At 34.7% G+C, this 23,514-nt stretch overlaps 3 protein-coding genes and 1 long non-coding RNA gene across 4 annotated transcripts; 1 reads left to right on the plus strand and 3 right to left on the minus strand.

Moving 5' to 3' along the window:
* Positions 1 to 1,916: 1,916 nt before the first annotated feature.
* LOC100253339 (QWRF motif-containing protein 3) lies at positions 1,917 to 4,399 on the minus strand. Its single transcript, XM_002273045.4, has 6 exons — positions 2,994 to 4,399; positions 2,792 to 2,911; positions 2,584 to 2,700; positions 2,414 to 2,503; positions 2,223 to 2,330; positions 1,917 to 2,140 (listed from the first exon to the last, which is right to left on the minus strand). The coding sequence occupies exons 1-6, from the start codon at positions 4,203 to 4,205 to the stop codon at positions 2,066 to 2,068; spliced, it is 1,722 nt and encodes a 573-aa protein (XP_002273081.2). The 5' UTR covers positions 4,206 to 4,399; the 3' UTR covers positions 1,917 to 2,065.
* A 778-nt stretch (positions 4,400 to 5,177) lies between these two features.
* Positions 5,178 to 11,855, minus strand: LOC100244741 (probable galacturonosyltransferase 10). The gene is made up of 2 exons (XM_002279026.5): positions 11,435 to 11,855; positions 5,178 to 6,871 (listed from the first exon to the last, which is right to left on the minus strand). Exons 1-2 carry the CDS (start codon positions 11,582 to 11,584, stop codon positions 5,420 to 5,422), a joined length of 1,602 nt encoding a protein of 533 aa, XP_002279062.1. The 5' UTR covers positions 11,585 to 11,855; the 3' UTR covers positions 5,178 to 5,419.
* Positions 11,856 to 16,541: 4,686 nt separating this feature from the next.
* LOC100267059 (uncharacterized) lies at positions 16,542 to 17,390 on the plus strand. Its single transcript, XM_059741238.1, has one exon. The coding sequence runs from the start codon at positions 16,865 to 16,867 to the stop codon at positions 17,186 to 17,188; it is 324 nt and encodes a 107-aa protein (XP_059597221.1). The 5' UTR covers positions 16,542 to 16,864; the 3' UTR covers positions 17,189 to 17,390.
* A 3,063-nt stretch (positions 17,391 to 20,453) lies between these two features.
* On the minus strand, positions 20,454 to 22,807 carry LOC132254768 (uncharacterized). Its single transcript, XR_009467131.1, has 2 exons — positions 22,249 to 22,807; positions 20,454 to 20,966 (listed from the first exon to the last, which is right to left on the minus strand). It is a non-coding gene; the product is annotated as an uncharacterized LOC132254768 (long non-coding RNA).
* Positions 22,808 to 23,514: the final 707 nt, after the last annotated feature.

A 23,514-nucleotide genomic window follows, 5' to 3' on the forward strand; every position in this document is an offset into this window, starting at 1 on the left:
AAATTTTAAATTAATTTTTAAATAAAAAACTTATTTTAAATTTAGGAATTTATTTAAAATTTTAATGTTTTCATTAATTTAAATTAAAATCATAAGTTTTAAACATTATGAAATAAAAAATAATAATAAATATAAAAGAAAATAAATAATAATGAGATGAGGTCAAATTTTTTTTTTTTTTTTTTAAATTTGAAAGAAGAGAGGGGAAGAGCAAGCAAAAAAAGGTTTCAGTGGGGTTTTGGGGGGTGGGGTTTCCACTTCCAATGCCGGGTAGGGGGCTTTTGACGGGCAAAAATGGAAAGAGTTTTTCGGCTTTTCTAGCGTAAAGGGTTCCAGCGGGATCGCGGGGGTGGCTTTGCAAGAGGGGTGGAGGTCGTGTCGATAGGGGCTTTTCCAACGTGGGGTGGGGTAGTAGGGGGTTCCGATGGGCAAGAAGAGCTTTTCCAGCGCGCGCGAGTAAGGAGTGGTGGTGTTATAGCGGGGTTGCGGGGGTGGCTTTGCAAGGGGGTGGGGGTCATGCTGACAAGGGCTTTTCCAACGTGGGGTGGGGAAGGAGGGGGTTCCGATGGGCAAAAAGAGCTTTTCCAACGCACGCGAGTGGGGATTGGTGGTGTTATAACGGGATCGTAGTGATGGCTTTGCAAGAGGGGTGGGGGTCATGCCTGTAGGGACTTTTCCAATGCGGGATGGGGGCAGAAGGCGGTTCCAGTGGGGTTGCCAGGAAATGGGGTTTTCAAAAGGGCAAAAAAAGTTTTTCTAGCGCGGGATGGCTTTGTAAGGGGGGTGGGGGTCCTGCTGAAGGGGATTGGAGACGGTGAAAAAAAAAATTGAACTGGACAATTCCCTCCAAACCACCTGGTTAATCTGATTCGCTGGTCGGACCACCAGTTTAATTGCTCTAAACACTTTCCGGTCCAATTGATTGAACCAGACCAGAATCGTGACCCACCAATCTGATTTTTAAAACCATGAAAATAGGTAATAACAGTATTCTTTGTTTGTTTTCCTTTTCTTTTTCCACTTTGGTGCAAGTGCATTTTGTTGACTTTTTGTTAATTGACTTTTTTTCTTTATTTTTCTTTTTTCTTCATTAATCTCCAAGAAAAATATGTCATTATCCAAAAATAAAGTGAAGTTTGATTGATTGGATATGATATGCATATTCTAAAATATCATATATCATTAGATAAAAACCGTTTTCAATAAGATATAATATCTTTGAATGTTAAATTTAATTGACATAAGATCCTCATGTACTATATATCCACTGAAATATATTAATATATATTTATATGTAATTTGTAAAATAAGTAAAATATTAAAATATATATTATTTTTAATATTTAAAATAAAAATTATATTGTATTATAATATTTTTTATTTGAAAAAAAAATATGAAATTTCTTTTATATTTAGAATATATTTTATGATTAAAATATTTAAATTTTATAAAATAATACATATATTAATATTATTTTATAATATATTTTATAAATATTTTTTTAGTCTTTCTTTTTAATCTCAAATTTAATTTAATAATAAAAAATTATTTTACAATATAAGTAAATAAAAAAAATAAAAAATAAATTTATGTATATTCATCTATTAATCCTATCTCCATTGCTAATCAAATATGGGATAGCATACACCAAAGGGCAATCACCTTGAAATTTTGTGAATTAGTTTTTGATACACTCAATGGTCTGAGTTAAATTTTTCCTTGCAAACAAACAAACAAACAGGATTGGCTTTCTTATGTGAACAAAGAGTTCATGTTAGCCCAGGAAGGATTGCAGGTTGCCACAACTTTTTTGCAGAGAAGAATTGGGTGTAGTTAATGGAACTTAGTAAAATTAAAAAAAAAATGCTTATTAATTAGGTTAAAAGAAAAATAAATAAAAAATAAAAATCAAGGGCTTTATTATAATCACATATATGTTAATTCTGTAAGTCATAATCACAAATCATACCCCCCAATAATCTCAATCTCTCTCTCTAATGATCATCTCTTCCAAGTTTCTGTCTAGAGAGCCAAACCATGGCTATGACTTGAAGTGGAAAGAAGTTATGAAACAATCTCTTCCTGATGCTGCCATAAGTTTAACTGAATAACAGTACACTTTAGACTCCATTCCTGAATCTGCAAGCGAAACAAGGGAATTCAATGAAGATGTGTTGAAGAAAGCAGACAAATTTGATACAAGGTGTGTTTGGTTATTTACCTCCAGGGAAGAAATGAGTCTCAGCAGCTCAAAGCACTCCTCCAAATGGGACTTCTCCTGTGCCACCACCTCTGCCAACTCCCAAAGCAATGAGAATGTATTCCCAGCCTGTTGACAAGGTATCATCATCTCTTCACTGACTACAAATGTCTATTTACAGATAATAACTTATATAACAAACTGCTGCATACCGAGGAAGAGAAAGTAGCCAGCATTGACTTGATCGACGCAGCGAGATCCAGGGCATGGCAAAGTGCAAGGGAAGCTGATTGTGAGTTCACCTACAGGCTCAATTTCATTAACCAAAAATGATCCTAATTTGGAACTAGACACTGAAAATGAGAGTGTTTCTTTGGCCTACCTCTGCCCCTTCAATCAGGGGTACCCTACAAACAACAGAATTCAGGCAATCTTTAGTCACTGAAACTGCTGAGAGGTGTTGCCTCTCCATATCTCCCCAAGCTTCCAGTGGCCTAATCTGCAAGTATATGATTACATATCATGAGTCATTGAGTCGGTACCGAGGTTTTCTATAAGAAAGTTATCGAATTATTGAACTCATTACTGACTTGAGAGTGAAGTATGAAGTTGAGCTTCATTTCAAGATTTTCTCTGGCCAGTTGCAATTTCTTTTGTACCACAGAATGCTGCAACTGTGTGAGACTATCCAAAGCATATATTAAGTTGCTCTGCAAATATAGTTTTGGCTGTGAATCCAGGCAGACTGATGATCATAAGAGTAACGGAGAAAGTAAAATAAAATGTTTGTACCTGGGTCTGGTTGGTTATGTTTTGATTCACAGAATCGGCTCTGGCATTCACAAATCTCCATTGCAGCAACCGATTGTGGAGCAGCCGAAACTGATGAACTGTCTCTGTATTACCAGCCAGAGAAGAACCAGTACTGGGAGAAGATTTCTTGCTTTTGAACAGTTCGAGCCCCAAACTGAGAAAATTCCCCACACCTTTGGTTCTTGAAGGACTGGTAGGAGGCTTCAGACTCGAAAAAGACATGGGTATTCCTTTATTCTCCACTGTCATGGGCTGGGAACCAGCCCGCCCGGGCGACAGAGCCCACTGCGATGCTGCCCTGCCATAACCCGTCAGCGAATTCGCCCTCTTGATTGCATTTTGGATGGTGAACTTCTTCAACCTCGGCGAGTTATTATCGGTTGATGCTGGATTGATATTGATGTTTGAATCTGAGGGCCATCTTCTAGGCTTTGTTGAGGCATCGTTCAGATATTTGGAGGAAACTTCAATGCCGGATTTTCTAGAGCTCACTGAAGATCCAAAATCATTACTCCGATCAGACTCTGAATCGAGCCCATCTGAAAAAGAATCAAATTTTCGCTGAAATGCTTTCCGGCTAAGAGCTTTTTCATCGACGGAAGACCGTCCAGGAACTACACTGGAAGAAGGAGACGAATACTTGGAAGAAGAAGAAGAAGATGATGATGAGGATTTGCCCGGAAACCGAAACTTTCCGGTGTATCTCATAGACCCTCCAATGCTTGGCCTATGATTCTCTTTCAGGCTTTCCTTTTCGTCCTCAAACCTATTGAACTCACTGCAACTCCTTTGCCTGTAAAACAAAGAAGCACCATTTTTCAACGACCTTTCGGTGTCTTTGCGCTCGAGAAGGTCTTGCAGTCTCTCATTTCCCAGATGATCAGCAAGAGTGTCTAGTTTACTATTAGAAGATGACGGCAGAGAAGAAGAAGAAGAAGAAGTAGCACTAGGGCTCAATGAAGGCCAAAGTCCCCGAGCCAATCCAGAGTCTTCGAGGCTCCTATGCTTCCGGGTGTTGGCAGATGACACAGTCTTTCGCCGGACGGGAGATAGAGCTTGATTCAGAGATGGGGTTGCGGCGTCGACCAGAGAAGATGTTGAAGAGGGAGAGAGGAACCGAGAGCTCACTTCTCGAGATTTTTGCTTTCGGGGTTTTGGAGCTACTGAGTCTCCTTCTTTGTCCATGGTCATTGGAGGTTGCAGACCATGTCCATGAAGAAAATGGGAAGTAGGAACGGAAATTGCTCAAAAAGGACGACGTTTTCAACAAGGGAGAGAAGAGGGTATTTGTTTGTTAGGGTAACCAGGAGATTGAGATTTTGTTTGGTTTGAAAACGGATGAGAAGAAAAACAGGCAGTTGAAAATGGCGGCAAAAAGGGATAGTGAGCCGGCGAAACATAGGTACGGTTGTTGGACCACGAAATGGCTGAACTATCCTCATGGACCGGTTCATTTTTCTAATGTTTGCGGAAATGAGACAGGGGTAGTTTGGGGATAACAAGAATTGGAAGGTGTGAGCCGTTGTGAAGAAGAAGAGACAACACTGAGGGCACAAACTATGAAAGTGTGGCGCCGGCATTTAGTCTTCCAAGTGGCTTAGGCGGGGCCTTGCCACGTGTACAATTTTTAGGAAGCTACAGATTTGAAAATTTCGAAGATTTAGAGGAGCCTCACATGGCAACATTGGGTTTAAGATACATATAAAAAATTATCACATAAGGTGAAGGTGTGACTTGTGAGCATAGGAGAAACCAAAATTTGTCAAAAAAAAAAAAAAAAAAAAAAAAACCCAAAAATTAATAGGCAAGATTATGTGAATGAGAGAATGAAAATTATTTTTGTCAAATTTAAAATAAGAAGCAGCAACTTGATGTCAAAAAGGCAAAATAAGTAAATCAATTAGCATTAAATTGCAGAAAAAAAATCAAATAACACATGCCTTTGCCGAGGATCGAACCGGAATCATCCGGGCAACAAGCGGATATACTCACCAATATACTACAACGATCATACTCAAAATAGCGCCCAAGTTTCATTATTTATACACTTAAGTTTGTAAATTCTCGCAACCATCAGCCACACATGACGGTTTAGAAGAATACTGAAACTATCCCTGTGGGGTTCGTTTTAAAGGTCAATTACTGACATTTGAAAAATGGTCATGAAAAAGGACCAATGGTATCTTCAATCGAATATGAAACCATCTAAGTAGTGAATAACAAATAAATACCAATATTACAACAACTCCACTCTCTCCACCACTTGCTTCATCTCTCACTACAATTCTACAACCCATTCCTGTGTACAAAAATTTCAGCCCCTTTTTACGGCCCCCAGTTTTGTTGTGGAAGTGGAAGATACCCAACCACCCATCCACACCTACCCCCACCTTCCCTATCCGAAATCAATGGAAGTTGCATTGTTGCAACAAAGGATGTGTGTAGTCAACATACTTCTCCCACAGCGCCTTGTACTTTTCCATTCCAATCTTCAGCCACGGCTTTGAGTTGCCATTGAAGTGGAGCACCGCCCCCTTCTCCAACATCTGAGAGTTGACGTTCGTGTAGCCCAATCCCAGTACGTGCCAGTTGGGATCCAATGCCTCTGTCAATCCATAGAATGTTAACAATCCCGGTGGCAGTGTCCCCAGTTTCCACAATGTTCGGTCTACGTTCTTTTCCTGCCAGTAGTGGTAGATGCCGGTGACGTTCCTTTTCCTCCATTCCACCAAGTCGAAAACATTCATCCCAAACGCCCACCCACATGCATCAGGATCGAAATGTGATCGTATGAGGGGGTGAGAGTAGTTCAGGTACTTGTGGTATCTGTGAAATGTCTCCATGCATGTCTCAACTGCTCCATTGACGTTGCCATTCAGATCAATGGAGAATAAATCCGACAGATCCTTACGAACCACAACATCATCGTCGAGAAACACCACCTTCTTCAGTGCAGGAAAGACTTCTGGAATGTAGAACCGAAGGTGGTTAAGCATAGACAGATACTTGGGATTCCGAAACTTGATGGGTGTCTGCCCATTGTCAAGGTTTCCTGAGAAATAATAGTTCTTTGTGTCGGAGTCTTGGAGCTGCTTAAGAACAGGAACATAAGAAGCATTTAGCCAGCTAAAGTTTTCGATCTTTTGAACCTCGACGGTCACACCCTTGAAACTGTTCAATGAGAACCAGGCCTTCATCGGAGGATAGTTTACTTCATCAGTTACTACGTGGAAGACAACCTTATCTGGGTATTTGGAATTTGTAGCAGTTGAATTGACCACAACTGAAGTTGCAAGGATGTTGTCAGAGAAGACACAGAAATGGTAGAGACTGTTATCTTTAAGCTTCATTTCCATGTGCTTTCTATCCCTGGGTTTCCTCTGTAGATTTATGTTTTTGAACCATTCATTAGTCAAGCGAAGACCGAGGCAGTACAGACCTTTCGGGACTTCTTCAGCAGCTATCTGCCCATACTTTGAACTTTTCTCACTTACACTATTCATCTGTTCTTCAAGAGACTGAATTTTAGCCTTCAGTCTCATGATCATGGTTGCACTGTCATAATGGAGCTGCTGAGCTTGATAGAGCAAAAGAGCCATATCACGGATTGCAGTTTCTGACTCTCTGATTGTCAGAGGCATTCGTCTAATTGCAGCATTTGAAAGGAGGATCTGCGAGTTGCGGATCTGGGCACTTAATTCCCATGCAAATTGGAGATTGTTGCTTTCTTTTGCAATCACAACAAAAGCTTTGGCTAGTGAAATTTGATCACTAAGTTGCCTTGTAACTGAGTTTGGGCTCAGCATTTCATCGGTAATATTAAGGCCCTCCATAATTCTCTCCTGCCTGTAAGCTCTCTGCAGAATAAAAGCATACCAATTTGCTTAATTTTTTGCATGGAGACTATAGTTCAAAGAGAAAGAGGTAAAGAAGAAATAGATTATAACAACGTATAAAAGAAAAGAGAGCTGATAAGGACAAAGCAGCAACAATATTGACATGAACCTAAGAACTTTTGAAATCAAGCAGCCGAGGTTGCCCAATCAGAGCTCATCATAAGAAGGATATTTCCACTGAGCTTGATTTCTATCTAACAACTTTCCCAATGCAAGGACAACACTTATGAATTTTAACATGACATGACATTTATTATGAGCATTGCCTCAAAACTAGCAAATGAGTGCAGTCACATATGTGACTAAACTGCTTCCAAAACGGATGCAACAATAAGGAAAAAGCACTCAATTTATGAATGGATCTTTTAAAGGATCACTTCTCATATCCAATAAAATCTAATGCAAATACACAAACACACATATATGTACAAAGAGAGCAAACATACCACTTTCTCTTTCCTCCTGTCTCATAATTCAAATTTTCAGTGAAAACAATTATGAACATTTGTTACAATGTAAACTGATAGAAAAAGTGAAAATGGTTTAAGTAAATGTTTTATTAGTCTAGATCAGCAACAAGAAACACCATCCTAAAATAAGTCCCTAAAATATTTCCCTCTTTCATCTCTTTAACTTCCCAACCGATATGAACATTTGTTACAATGTAAACCAATAGAAAAAGTGAAAATGGTTAAAGTTAATGTTTTATTAGTCTAGATCAGCAACAAGAAAACACTGTCCTAAAATAAGTCCCTAAAATATTTCCCTCTTTCATCTCTCTAACTTCCCAACTAATCCATGCATTACATGTTCTACCACCTCTAATTAATACACACAGACAGACAAATATAGGCGGCAGACGCAATTTCAGGACCCAACTAATAAATAAGATGAATTTGAAATTGTTCAATCTATCAAAACAAGATTAATTATTTGAACTTAACTGCCTCCAGCAGGGTTAGCTCATTATGATTATAGAGTCTCTCTTATAACACAACACAGTGTTACCTAGTCTATTTCTGCTATGTTGCCGTTTCAAAATATACTAATTACCTGGGAACCAAAAATAAATAAATAAGGAAGAGATACATTGTAATTGTATAAGCATTGTCTGCTAAGGTCACATTTATATGCATAACATAATAATAATAATCATATATTAATATAACTTCAACAACACCTTTGTATATGAGAAACATTGTAATTGATTCATTTTCCAAATCACAACTAATCAAAATATGTACCACTATCTTTTACAAGGAGAATCAGAAGAATAATACTCCGTTGACTCAATTCTGGCTTGAGACCAAATTTACTCAAAGCCAAATTGAGTTGCACCTATAATCAGTAGTGATATGAAGACGATGATGGTGGTTGTAGTAGCGGCCGTGGTAGTTGGTGGCGGCAATAGTATCGAGGTAGTGATGGTGGTAGCAGCTCATAGTGTAGGGAAGGATGGGGTGGTGATGATAGTGCGGACATTAGCAATGGCTATGGTGCAGGTGGTCATAGAGCCTAGTGAAATTTGGTTGTATCAAATGAGATGCTGGTGATAGAGCTAACAGTGGCTTTAGCATCTTTTGACCTATTGTTAAGTTCTTTTAAAATTTTCCCAACAAGTAGGGCAGAAGAATTTCATCTTAGAAATCTTATATAAATCAGGAACTCCAAGATTGCAGAAGTTAAATAAATCCTTAGTTAGGAAATTAGAGAAAGCCAATAAAAAGGGGAAACTCCGAGAATGCTAATGCCGATGAAAATGCATTTTCATGATGCAACGAAGAGGCACCCTAAGATATTTTGACAAACTTTACAACCAACAAGAAGTCCCTTTCATACTTCTCTAACCTCTTCATCACCAACATCAGATTTGACAAGTGACATCTCTAATCTCTTTATCACCAACATCAGATTTGGGACATGACATGAAATATATAGGAAGACTAGATAGCATGCTCTTGATCAGAGTAAGCCTGACCCTCTTAGATACCATTTTTTCCAACCAGCCAACCTTCTTCCAAAGAAATTTATTTATTATAAAATCATCACGAAAGGGAAGAGGAAAAAGAAAAGGCGTAGAGAAAAAAAATCCAAAACAAAAACCAACTGCTCATCCTCCTTCAGCACTTAAACTAAATATTGCATCATTAAAATATTCAGATCATTTCAAGCAGCACTTCCTTGTCCTATCACCCATTAACAAGATAGTATTTTGAATGTGGGTTGAAATTCAGTGATTCATGCAAATAATTAAAAACAAAAAAACTGGGTTTTTGAAACTCCAGCATAAAAATTCAGAAATTTAAATGAAGATTGATCTGAAACATAAAAATTTTACAACCCCCTTCCTAAAAATAAATAAATAAAGCCATCCATTTGTGAAAAAAAAAAAAAAAAATCATGTTTAATCACGAAAAATCATGAGCTACTCATGGGTTTCACATTGTTCATTATACCAGTCTTACCACTCACCCATCTAAACAGCAACACATTTTGCAAACTTATCATAAAAGAATGATATTGCTTAGTGGTAAAAGATTCAATTTACAAAACACAGTTGGTCATATTATTAATATGAAGCCTTCACTTTAGTTTCACATTGTTCACTATACCATAGTCTTACCATTCATCCATCTAAACAGCAACATATTTTTTAAACTTATCGTAAAAGAAGGAGGTCTTGTGGCCAACATTCAATTTATAAAGCATAGTCAGAGTTCTAATATCATATAACCTTCACTTTAGTCTGTCTAATGTATTGTGATTACAAAACATCCATCCTAGAAAGATAAATCTGCTTTAACTACTTAAATCTAATATGTAGTAAACATGCACATATTGTTGTTGCACCAGTCATTGTTATCTCTTTCTTGATATTTCCAAGCACCCCCTTGTAATCTCTTCTAAACTCTTAGTCTATGATACCTCTTTATACAATTACACCATTGACTCAAGCTTGTTTCTTCAGAAATCCATTGGATAACTTTCCTCCAATGCAATCCTACTGACTTCTCCTAGTGTATTTTTAAAACTTGTATTTTGCATCAGTTAATACCTAGAAAATTTCCTTCCCTTAGAGTCTATTGTCTTTGTCCTAGAGTTGGCAGCAGCGTATATTATCTATAATACCTTATAAAGCGTTTAATTTTGAAAATGAAAACCAGAAGCGGGCTTTAAAAGCATATCCAGAATACTTGTTAAAATTTGATCCTATTCTATCATCTTCACTTCATTTTCCTTCTCTATAATTGACAGCCTTTTTCATTTTTCGGATGCACTAATGGTATAAGAAACAACATTGACAACGTAGTTCACATCTCCAACTGAAACACAACTGATAAATACCTCTTTCAAGGAAAGGACAAAGATCTACAGCATAGTCAGTACTCACTAGTTTCGGGATTCAGGAATTATCTGGCATTTAGATAACTTGGATATGGCATTCAAGACCATACCGGGAATATGGAACCAAGAATCACAGTAAGCTTAAGTAAGAAAACTAATAAATGTTAAAATATGGGAACAGAAGTGTCACTCCAAACTAGTGCAGGAATATTCAGTAAAAGTTGGACATAAGGGAGTAAATGGGGAACTTTTGAAATCTGTAGAACATTTTCATCCAATGAAAAACCTGAGATAAACTTGGAGATTCAGGAATCATAAAGGAATCTTCTTAATACCAGAATTCTAGAATCGGACAAAAATAATCTTTCTATGATGTGTGTTTGCAAGTTCTAACTAACTGATTTTGACATGAGAAACTTAAAATGGGGAACTTTTGAAATCTGTAGAACATTTTCATCCAATGAAAAACCTGAGATAAACTTGGAGATTCAGGAATCATAAAGGAATCTTCTTAATACCAGAATTCTAGAATCGGACAAGAATACTGTTTCTATGATGTGTGTTTGCAAGTTCTAACTAACTGATTTTGACATGAGAAACTTAAAATGGGGAACTTTTGAAATCTGTAGAACATTTTCATCCAATGAAAAACCTGAGATAAACTTGGAGATTCAGGAATCATAAAGGAATCTTCTTAATACCAGAATTCTAGAATCGGACAGGAATAATCTTTCTATGATGTGTGTTTGCAAGTTCTAACTAACTGATTTTGACATGAGAAACTTAAAATGGGGAACTTTTGAAATCTGTAGAACATTTTCATCCAATGAAAAACCTGAGATAAACTTGGAGATTCAGGAATCATAAAGGAATCTTCTTAATACCAGAATTCTAGAATCGGACAAGAATACTGTTTCTATGATGTGTGTTTGCAAGTTCTAATTAACTGATTTTGACATGGGAAACTTAAAATTCACAAGTCTCACAAATAAAATGCAATATCTGATGTATCGCTTTCAATTTACAAGGAAAAACACAACGCAATTTAACAATTTCGCAGTTACATAAATCTAAAATCACAAGAATCAAATCTTCAGTTGTTTCCCTTCCTAATTTTCTTAACAATCTGACAGAATATAAGATCCAAATACAACAGAAAACAAAGGAACAAACATTCACCTTACTCATCGGCGGTCTTGATCCCGGACCGCTTTCTCGACTGAGCACAAGAATGAGAAGCAAAACAGCCAATCCGCACAATGTCAACCAGAACACATTCGAAAATCGCCTCCTCACCGGCCTCCGAAAATCCGCGGCTCTCCGCCTCATTCTCGGGAAAACTGTTTCCCGAGAAAATGAAACAAAAACAAAGATTCAACACTGAAAACAGATCCGTCAAATTAGTGGAAGCTTCCAGGAGAGAAATGAAAAGAGAGGAGGAATTTCCAGGAAAAACTCTCCTAGGAGGCAAACAGGGGCAGAGTTAGGGTTGTTGGAGTGGATCGAGAGTTTCTGTTTAGCAGGAAGTGGAAGATGCTCTCTGGATCTATTTCCTTCTCTCTGACCGCGGACCGAAGTTTCACGATTTTGTTTTACAATCAGCATTAATTTTTACAGATCCAAGAAAATGTTAAAATTTTTATAGCAAGTATTAAAGATAAAATGAGGTGGTTTCCATTACATCCATTTTTTTCCAAGGAAAATTATAAAACTCACTCCTATCCTTTCATATTTTAGTTTACCTTTCACAATTTTTTTACAACGTATGAAAAATTTTATTGAAATAAAATTTTTTTAAATAAAGAATTTCCCGACAAAATTGTAAATTTGATAATTTAAGGAGACAACTTCACAATATCATTCCACCCTTTTTATAAAGATAAATACTTAATTCTCGATAAAAGGGTTCATCAATAAATAATAGGTTATGAAGTCTTTCAATAATAATAATAATAATAATAATATATAATTAAAGATATGCATATATTAAGATATTATTTTCGATGAGAGATAATATCTTTAAATATTATATTTAATGAACTAATATTTTAATGTATTATAGTCGATGAAATATGTTATATTGTAGTTGTATTTAATTTATAAAAATAATAAAAAACATAATGAAGATCAAAATATTTAAAATTTATAAATAAAAATATTTTATTAAAATATTATTAAATAATACATATATTGGTATTGCAATTCTTTTTTCAAACCGTAAATTTAATGTTTTTAATTAAAATTGTTTGATTTATAAAATTAGTGAGTAATATAGAAAATTGAAGAAAAAGCAAAAAGAAAATGGACAAAAAGAGTAAATTTATGATTCATGAAATATCCATATCTCATGCATTAGCATATGATTATCATATTCCTTTTAGTGGATATAAAAATAATAATAATAATATATTGAACCACTTATCCGTATTCTATATTTAGTTGAAGATAAAATATGATAACTTATGGAACGGAAAATAATTTTAAAGACAATGTTAAATCAACATCTTTATGAGTCAAACATCAATTGCTAGAAGACCCGAGAAATTAATGTTTTTGTAGGATTATTAATTCATTAATAAATAAATAAATATTTATTTACTAATTTAGAGAGATCATTATATTTCTATTGTATAATACTTGCATGTGTATAACTTACAAATCCGAAAATAATGAATATATTCAAAAGTCAATTCATAAAAGCATAAAAAAACTTAAATAAAAAAAATGATTGCTAATTATAAAAAATAGAATGATTTATAAAAGGAAAAGAAGTGATATCAAAACTTAATGCCCTAAAAGATAGAGAGCTTTCAAATGGTTCAATAAAAATTAAATCAATTTAATGTTTTTAATTAAAATTGTTTGATTTATAAAATTAGTGAGTAATATAGAAAATTGAAGAAAAAACAAGAAAAAAAAAAATAGACAAAAAGAGTAAATTTATGATTGATAAAATATCCATATCATCATCCTTTTAGTGGATATATATATATTGAACCGATTATCCTAATTCTATGTTTAATTGAAGATAAAATATGATAAATGGAGATAACTTATGAAACAGATGACAATTTTAAAGACAATGTGAAATTAACATCTTTATGAGTAAAACACCAATTGTTAGAAGACCCAAGAAATTATTGTTTTTGTAGGATTATTAATTAATTAATTAATATTTATTAATTTAGAGGGATCATTATATTTCTATTGTATAATACTTGCACGTGTACAACTTATAAATCCGAAAATAATGAATATATTAAAAAGTTAATTCATAAAAGCATAAAAACTAAAAAAAGAAAAAAAGAAAAAATTAATTCAAAAGTCAATTCATAAAAGCATAAAAAAACTTAAATAAAAAAAATGATTGCTAATTATAAAAAATAGAATGATTTATAAAAGGAAAAGAAGTGATATCAAAACTTAATGCCTTAAAAGATAAAGAGCTTTCAAATGGTTCAAAAAAAATTAAATCGAGAAAAATAGACATTGTAAAAAGTTACTCAATATTACATTATGAATTTTCATTTGTTAATTTTTTTATGTGCTTCATCTATTATTAATTTATATTTCTTTATTATAAATGAATTATTATCTTATGCATTTACTGACTCGAGTTTAAACTAAAAGATTTTATTTTATTATTTAAGTGAGGTTATTAATTTTTACATTTTAATAACCAACCCGATCCAATGACCAACTTAATTCTATAACCAGTTTAATTCAGTGACTGTCTATTTCTGAAAACATTGATAATTAGTTAGGCTTGTAAGTGAGAGTTGAGCATCCAAGTTGTTACACCTAAAAACACTTCACATCACTTGTGTCTTTTTCAACATCTTTGGTAAGCTCCACAAGGATAGTAGAGCTTGAAGGTGGGATGAAAGTACCCTAAATTCCACATCTTTGGTATAGTGATCATGATATCACATTTGCCCTACCCAATACCAAAAAGCTCACTCAGAACGAACCCATGACATGTATTAGAGAATGTGAAAGTAGGCACGAGACCTTAGGACGTTAAAAGGGGACAACAAAAGTAGGGAAGAGCTGTGAATGAAGCTCATATTCTGCAGTACATGCATGAAGAAGGAGGACATCAACAAAGGCATCTCAACCTCAGACCGCTCCCTCTTGGCTGAAAATGACATAACCCCAATGCCAAACTTCCAGAATTATTCTGATCTGACCCCCCAGACGCCTCTCACCATTCCTAGTGCTACATGTTATATGTTCCAAATTCCTTTCACTACTCACCTCAATCCCATTTTAATTCAACACCAACCAATCTTTCCATAATATAATACCGATTTTCCTTTACATCATCGATGCCCCGTCCCAATACCCGTCTCAAGGGTATGACGATCATTTTAACATCCACACGGGAGAGAACAGATTATTACAAATGATATATTTTCGAGAAAAACATAATGGGGACATGCATATCACCTTTTAAACCAACAAAATTTGTTTGGTTTTTTTTTTTTTTTTTGTTAGACCTGCATTGCGCGTTGGGGCCAATACCAAGAACTTAGTCATATACTAATCCCATTTAAAGGTAGTTAAAAAGTGGTGGGACTTGATTGAATAGGAGTACTTGACTTTGATTTATGGAGCATTGACTTTGAATAGAGCCAATGGCATTAGAGACTATTGCAAGGGCCATTTCTAAATCAATGCCATATAATATATGATTGGGAGATAAAATAAGAAACATTAACTTTGTTTATAAAATCCTTATAATAATGTGGTTTTTGGTGGTGCACTAATGGTTCTAGGGTCTTCTTGGAGGTCAAGAATAAGACATTCATGCACCTAAATATATAATATTAGATAAATACTCCATTTGCTAATATTTTTAGAAACCACTTCTAATATAAAAAACATTTTAAAAAAAATAGATTTTGATAAAATTTTAAAATTAATTAAAAAAAATCATTTGTAGAACCTTTTAGAGAAAGATTTGATGGGTAATTTTTTCAAAAATACTTCTAAAGAAAATATTTTTATTTAGATTTCGAAAAGCATTAAGAAAATAAAAAAAAAATACAAAGGAAAATGATTTTCTAGTTTATTTTAAATCTATTTTTTATTTTTCTTTATTTTTCCTTTTTTTCTATTTTTTTTCCTTCAATTTTTCGAGAACCAAGGCTATGTTTGGTTCTCGGAAATTTTGAAGGAAAATGCGAGGGAAATAAAATAGAGAGAAAAAGTGGATGGAAAGAAAATAAATTTAAAATTAATAAATTATTTTTATATGTTTTTTTAAACTCATTTCACTTAATTTCCTCCATTATATAAAGATTAAATAATTTTAAAATTTATAAATTTCTAACTAATTTTAATTATATTCAATTTTTTTAAAAAAAAAATTATAGTGAAATCAAACATAAGAAAATCATTTTCCTTTACATTTTTTTTCTTTTCTTGATTTTTTTCAAGAACCAAACATAACCCAAATATAGCCTAAGAGTATTTCCAATAAAAATATTGTTAAATATTCTCAAAATCAGGTAAAATCGATAAAGATTAGGGTTTTGTTGGGAAAAAAAATTATTCATTATTTTTTATTTTTTATGTAAGTGAGACAAGTATTTATATATATTGGGTCTTGAATGGATTTCAAGGTGCCATTGTGGTCAAGTTTAATTATTTTCTGGCCACATTTGTTACTTTTTTAATTTTTTTATTCCAAAAGAAGAAAAGCACCATCAGAACTCATCCTGATACAAAAAAAAAACCCTAATCTTATGTGCTCGGAAAGTATATTATAATTCATGACATGATATGCAAATTTACATCTTTTAAAATAAAAAAATATATATTTAAAATCTAGAAAGCTTATGATAAAATACTTTGAACTAAAAGGTGGGATGTCACAACAACCTAAAAAAAATAAATTGAAATGAAATATTTTAGCCTCTGAAGTAGAAATATTTTAGCTGTGTGAACACATATATATGGGGAATTGGTCAGAATTAATGATAAAGGCTACAGGAGGTATTGATTCTTCTTTTCAATCTGTACGGCCCAAGTCCTGCCCATAAACCTACCATCCTACTCAATTAAACCACACACCTAGTAGAATATATGTGTCATAGAAGGCCAAACATGTCTAGAGAAAAAAGAGTGAGGCATCCAAAGGCTGAGATTCCACCATCATGTTGATGTGGGAAATGATTGATGATCCAATTTGGTAAGGTGCAGAGCTCAACTTTATGCTCTAAAAATGAGATTATGGGTGTACCCCAATTATATGCTGTGAAGGAATAGGCTGGAAATTCCATTGGTATTTGCTAAATTTAGTGAATCTGATAACTCAAAAGTCACAATAAAAGCTTTGTGAAAAATTAGGCAACTTTGTCGGCAAGTTGGCTTTGAAAGACCCCACAGATATAGAAAAAATTTGAGGTAAGGTCCATGGAAAGCACCCATAACCTTGGTGATAAACACTAGCACTAGCAACACCACCACCAACAAACCATTATCAAAAGCCATATACAAAAGGTGGCCTCCCGACCCTTCTTCTCCTCACCTGTAACTGGAATCCCACAGCTCTACCTCCCCTTCATCCCCATACCCTCCTCCACCCAGAGGATCAAGAAGAAGATGTGGCACATGCTGGCTGCCATGAGGCGCAACTTCCAAAACATAAGGAAGAGCCCAAGAGTGGCTGATGAGAACATGTTTGGAGGGGGGAACCAAGCTGAATTGCCCATCTTTGGGCGCGACATGGAGAGAAGGGCGCGTGGTTGGGATGGGTTTTCAGCTGTGTATAGCATTGTCCGGGTGCCACTTTCGCTGCTCTCTTGCTTCTCTCATCCTCATGTTAATGGTGCTGATGGGGTCTGGGTGTCCGGCGACTTTGCCCATATATCAGAGATGAATCACCTTATGGTGAGCGACAGCATGCGCTATGCAATCCTGATGTAGGAAAATGTAAGTTAGAAAAAGAAAAAAAAGGAAAAAAAAGTCTGGTTTTTTCTCTGCCAGGTATGTGCATGGATTGATGATGAGTGCCTTACGTTTAGATGATGAGCCATCTGTTATTGCTCCCATATTTATACCTATAATTTCATGCCAGTAGAAATGATCACAGGTATAATATTCACACATGAATATATATAGAGTTCTTCAATCAATGCATAGCTTTCAATTATGAATCTACTAACTGCAGATTGAAGATTCTAGCAACAAGAAGAAATCTTCAATATTCAGTACAAACAGGGGAGCCCTTAGATTAATAGCTTCAATTAAGTTTCATCTCACAACAAAAGAAAATAGAAAATGACCAGAAAATAGAAGAGCAGGCCTCTTTGTAGGTAGGTATAAACAAATTCTTGGACCACAAACAACTCCTTGTGAAGAAAATCATTAAAAAGTGAAAAGAGAAAGCAGGCATAAGACGAAAAAGAAGTGGGGAAAAACTTTATGTTCTTAATTCCTTAAGGGATGTTTGAAGTCTCAAGGAAGGTAAATCCTTCTACTTTTCTTTTTCTCTGCCATGTGTTTCAAGTAAGTAATCGTAGGTATTAACAAAACAAGGAGCGACTCCTCTGGAAATATATTGAGTTAATCATATTACACAGAACATCAATCAAATGGATGTAAGATAAGTTTTTCAGATTCTAAGCATGATATCGCATATAGAACATCATGTTTTTAACAAAAAAATTTGCACCCCAATGGACGGTCTTTGAGCACATCATCAACTGCAAAAAAATTGGTTAACAGTATGATTTCAGCTTCTATTGTTTAATGGGTTCCATGGGTGCATCTTTTCTGGTCCACAAGTTGCAGCCATATAAGTGAAATCAGGATTCCTTGAAAATTATAGTGGGAATAACTGGACATCTTCCATTTCTCACATAAGGGTGAATTGGTGTGATTGACAATTTGACAGCACTCCAATATATACCACAAGGGCGAAAGAATGATATCCAGGTGCTCATGTGAATGATTTTCTCACATGTTTTTTCACTGTTAAGGTGTTTGATGGTTGTGATGACTTAGTGAGGAGATGGAAATGTATGGAGTCTTTAATCCTCCTGAGCAACACAGTTGCCAATTCTAGAAATTATGCCATCAGGGGATCTTGCTAAATGTGTCTCCCTTACATTGTGTGGTGCCTAAAAAAAAGTGAGCACTAGCATTTGAAAAAAAAAAACTAATCTTCCAAAGGCCAGTGAGATCATATACTTTGTAAATAATCCTACTTACTTTCTTGCATGCGCAGGGGCGGTTCATCTGAAAGCCCCTACTTTGAAAAGTGACCAATTTTGCCATCCCCATCATTGGTTCATTACAATTTTCTCACAGAACAAACAAAAGTAATTACATTTCAAAATCTAAATTTTTGAAAATAAGAAACCCCTAGTGAAACTTGTGATTTCTAACTCAGATTCATCACACCATCATAAATTTTGCTATTTTCATCTGCAAAACATGTTTTTACTTGGATTAAATCATCCAGAGATCATTGCTGTGGAAATCAAATCATTGAATTTTTAAATGCTCAAGGTATCCCAGATCAGTAGAGCCAAAAAAGTCATGGTGTTTTGGCAATTATGAGAGACCTAATGGAATTGTGTAAGTGTCCAAATGGGATGAGAGTCTAAAAAGGGTAATCATGTGGTTGCTGTAAGTCCATACTGAGTGGGACAGAAGGAAGTCAACTGCTCCAACTTTGTGCTGCTTATCTTGAAGAGAACCAAGGTCCACTAGTTGTGAATGCCACCCATACATAGAGCTTTGATGGTTTGGGATTTTTCTTCAACAACCCAGCTTCATCAACATCATTCTTCCATTTGATTCAAAAATCAGGAAAAAAAAAAAAAAAGGAACATGCAATTCAGTACTTGTGCTCAGCAAAAAATGGCCTAGTGATTGAAGGAATAAGGTGTTTTAGGACCATTGATCAATAAGTGCCACACTAATATGTAGTACATGTTCTTTAAATATCATACAGATTAGTTAATTAGTTTAAATAATCACTGTTTCAGTTAATTTTTTCCGTTAAGTCCATATTAGTGTTTTTCTTTTTGCCTACATATAAGTAAGGGAATCAAAGTTGTGGACCAACAGAATTTTGACGCCTAATCACTTTTTTTTTGTTTTTTTTTTTTTTTTTCACTTTGGGACTCCCAACATAAATCAAGATTTACTCAGTTATTGAGCTTCACTTTTCTGGGACAAATGCCACAAGCCACATGCAACTATCAGTATCTATAATGAACCTTTTACAATGAGTTATTCTTTGAAACCCTACTCAGACCTTATCCCTACATTTGAGTTATTCTTTGGTTTTCCAGAGAAGTTGTACTTTGATTGGTCTGCCAATTACTTCACAGTTTCTATGTTCAATCTAAATGGAATATGCCCTCCAATAAAACTCCTAGGATACCAATCTTCGCCACCCAGCAGGGTCCAGAATTGAAGAAAGTGATTAACCCTTCTGATAATTTCTAGATAGCAGAAAATTTATTTCTCACAATATATTTCCAATTATGTAATTTAATTAGAAAGTATAAATGAAGCAGGCTGAGAAAAAGGTGAATAAATCAGTACTTAATTCAAATTTTAGCTTGTTCTGAGACGATTGATTGTCCAGAAGAGGAATGATTTTCCTTTCCTTTTATTCTCAGCAATAAAATGACTGCTAGGAAAACAGAGAATTACAACAAATGATAATGAAAACATCACTGTTAAAGCAAGATCCCATCAATAATTACTAAAGAAAAATAACTAAAGTACCAGGCAACTAAAGTACCTTTTTGGGGTCCTATCTCTTATCTCGTCCTTAATAAAGGAGATTATTTAAGTGGTAAGCTAATTCCTTCCACATCTTTTCACCTTTTTTTTTTGCAAGCTGAAAATGACACGAGGAATAAAGTAGATTATCAAGGAATGATGGAAATAATTGAGTCTGGATGCTGACTAAGCTAAACTTGATGAAGAAGAACAATCAGAAAAGCTAGATAGAACTCTCAAAGATAGTGTCAAAATGATTTGCTGTTATGCAGATATTAATTTCAAGACATACAGCAAGAGGAGGACTTTTATCCATGGGGAGTATTCGTTTCCAAGCATTATGCAATCATAAGTCTGAATCAAGACATATATAATGCATGACTAGCCACAAAGGATCATATATTTGGATTTGTTGTTTGAAAGCATTATTATCAAAAACACTGTAAATATTGAAATGACTCTTTATATATCTAACACAAAGAGAACAATTGGAGGGAGTTAGTGGAAATACTGTCAACAATTCCCTTTTAACAAATTTATTCGTTTCTTTTCAAAATACACCATTTGTTAGATAAATCATACTCATTCAAGGACTTGACTTCAATGCTGCCCACTGTCACTAGATAGGAATATAGATGCATAAAACTTAAACACAAGTGTGAAACTAGAAAACCTTTTTTCCCTTTCTTCATCATTTTTTTTTGTGTTGTTTGTCTGATCAATCAACACCCTTCTGTCCCTTTCCTTATGTTTTGAGGTCAGAGATTTGGATATCTGGATAAGTGAGGAGGGTATATTGATAGAAGCAGTTATCACGGAGCCAGATGAAACATGGGCATCTTGCCTATTAAATGGTCTGGCCTTCCTTTGACCCTTTGACATATTGGTAACATTAAGTGCTGCATGCTTTATCTTCCAGAAAGAAATTTTGATAGTCCAATACCAGGCAGCTACAATTTTCCTGTCCCAACCGTGAAATAGTGCACCCACTAAGTGATAATGATCCAAATGAAAAATACATAAGGCATATCTAAAGAGAACCCACTAGAACCATTTTATGCTTCATTTATTCATGTGTTTCCTGTTCTACTGGGTTCCATTTAATCAACAACTTGGCGATTCTAGAGCCGCCGAACTTTCCAATGTGTGCATTTTTCAAATAAAAGTTCAAGAAAACTATCACCATATTCTCCCTTTTACCTATCGGCATTTTTAATCAAATTTCACTGCATTTAGTCATCCCAAAAATACGGGATTCAATCACAAGAGATAGTTGAACTAAGGGCTCAATTTCCCTAGCTGTCAAGCCATGGAAGTTTTACACCTAGGACAAGGACTTTAACTTTTCATTCCCACAAATTCATGAAAAATAGCTAAATGATTCAAGATGGAGAAATTGAATAAATACCTGTCAAGAAAAAGTACTTTTTGTTTTCTTCAACTTAGGGATGGAAACCAAGAAATGATGCTTCCTTCTGACTTAAAGATGTTCTTATTATGACAAACCCTAGCCATTCTATGATTTTCTAACGAAGGAGTTATGTTTATTGCAATGTGAACACCATTTTCTATGGCCAGGTCTCGAAACCTAGTTTGATTTTCAGAGTGCTAGTGAATGTGGATCAATGTGCATTATGATTTCTATTTTCTATTACCCAATCCTTTAGCCAAAAGGGTTTAACAAATTTTCTGTCTTCCTCAGATTGGTGCAGTCTTTCATGCGTGCAATCTTTGAAGTCCATGGCTGGGCAAAGACGAACAAAGGTGACAAAAAAGAAAAGAAGGTGGGGAGAAAAGAAGAAACAACATATATATTATACTTCTGCAATGCCTTTACTTTTGCATAAATATCAAATACATGGTGTTTAGGTCAATAACTGTAAAGGTAGGAACTTTATTCGTTGCTTGGCCTTCATTCTTTATCTATTAGATAAGAACTATTTTAAACTATCTTCCTTTTTCCTATTTAATGGCTATATTCCCAAGAAACAAACAACACCATTAAACAGGAAAGTGAAACCCAAATGTAATTCTGAGTATCATCTTTGATAACTGCAATACATGGTTTTTTTTCTTCTGACATTCATTCTACAGAGAGAAACAGAGACAGAATTAGATATCTAATTCCAATTAGCAAAGATATAACTAGGGTTTCTAGGAATCAATGGGCATCTACAAGTAATCTATTAATCAAAACCTAAGATGGGAAAACTTTTCTGGTGAAGAAATTCTTGTTGGCTTACTGGTTCAAATGGTGATTTCGTGTTCTTCATGCAATCGTTGTGTCAGACAAGCCCAATTTAGGCGGCTGATGGGCATGGGAATCACTTTTCTCCACCTCCAAGATTCAGTGGGAATCCCTTGTCCCTGACCTGATTCTCATTGTTTCCAGCCATTCCAGAGCACAGAGGAGCTGATTCTTCACTTGTCTACAACCAAACGACATCGTTTTGTCCAACTTCATCTCTTTCCTACCACATGCTCTGGACCTAAGAGGAGCAAATCAAACCTTTCATTTTGGCAGGATGGAAGAAACGGAGAAACTTTCGGTGAGGGCTTTCTCAGTCTTGGTTTCCCCTTGGTAACTACTTTCCCCATTGATGATATTCTTAATTTCGTTTTCTACGTTTATTTTTGGATACTAGAAAAAAGATGATAACATCAGAGTGTTTTAATATAACTTTGTTAACTCACGGGTGAAGTGGGCATTCAAATAAAAACGACAACACAACATAAATTCTTTGTATCAAAGACTCTCTGATAGCCATATTCTTGATAACACAAACCATATGTCATGTTCTTAAGAACATAAGATAAATTTCGTGTTCTCAAGAATACGACTACATAAACCCAAAGGATATTTTTTTTATTATAAAAAGTTATCATTCACTCCAATGGAAGATGACACATGAATACCTAAAAAAATATAAATATCAAAGAACATTTAAGAAAATGATGATGAAAAATTAGTGTACTTACGATGGGATCTAGAGATCTAGAGAGAAAAAAGGTGGATATATTTAAAATGATATTTTAAAACATAAATATTGATTTGGCACCCGTCTAGTATTATTCTTTAACATTAAAATGAAGTGATCAAAGAAATTTTAGGTAAATTCTTGTATGGAAGACACAAGTTCTTGTTACAGATGGCATAGCTTTGTAGTAGAAGGAAATGCTAATCTACCCAAATTCTTGGAGATTGGTAATGAACAAGATGAAAAGATTAATCCAAAGTTGTTGAACCGGAAGCTACGAGGTCAATCACTTACATTGTGGCTACCCTCTTCCATGTCCAATGGAGTACTTCTTATAGAAACAGGGAATTGTGACGACATTGCGGGTTACTTTTCAATACAAACTCAAGTTAAGATCTCTTAGTTCAAAATGGAATTGCAGAACATCAAGAAAGGTTCATTAATTTATACCTATGCTGGCAAACATAGGTACGAACCTCAATATCCTCTCCTATGGACGATCCAGCAACTCAACACTAGATATTATATGCT

The sequence above is a fragment of the Vitis vinifera genome, chromosome 12 (genome assembly GCF_030704535.1).
Source record: "Vitis vinifera cultivar Pinot Noir 40024 chromosome 12, ASM3070453v1".
NCBI classification, from domain to species: Eukaryota; Viridiplantae; Streptophyta; class Magnoliopsida; order Vitales; family Vitaceae; genus Vitis; species Vitis vinifera.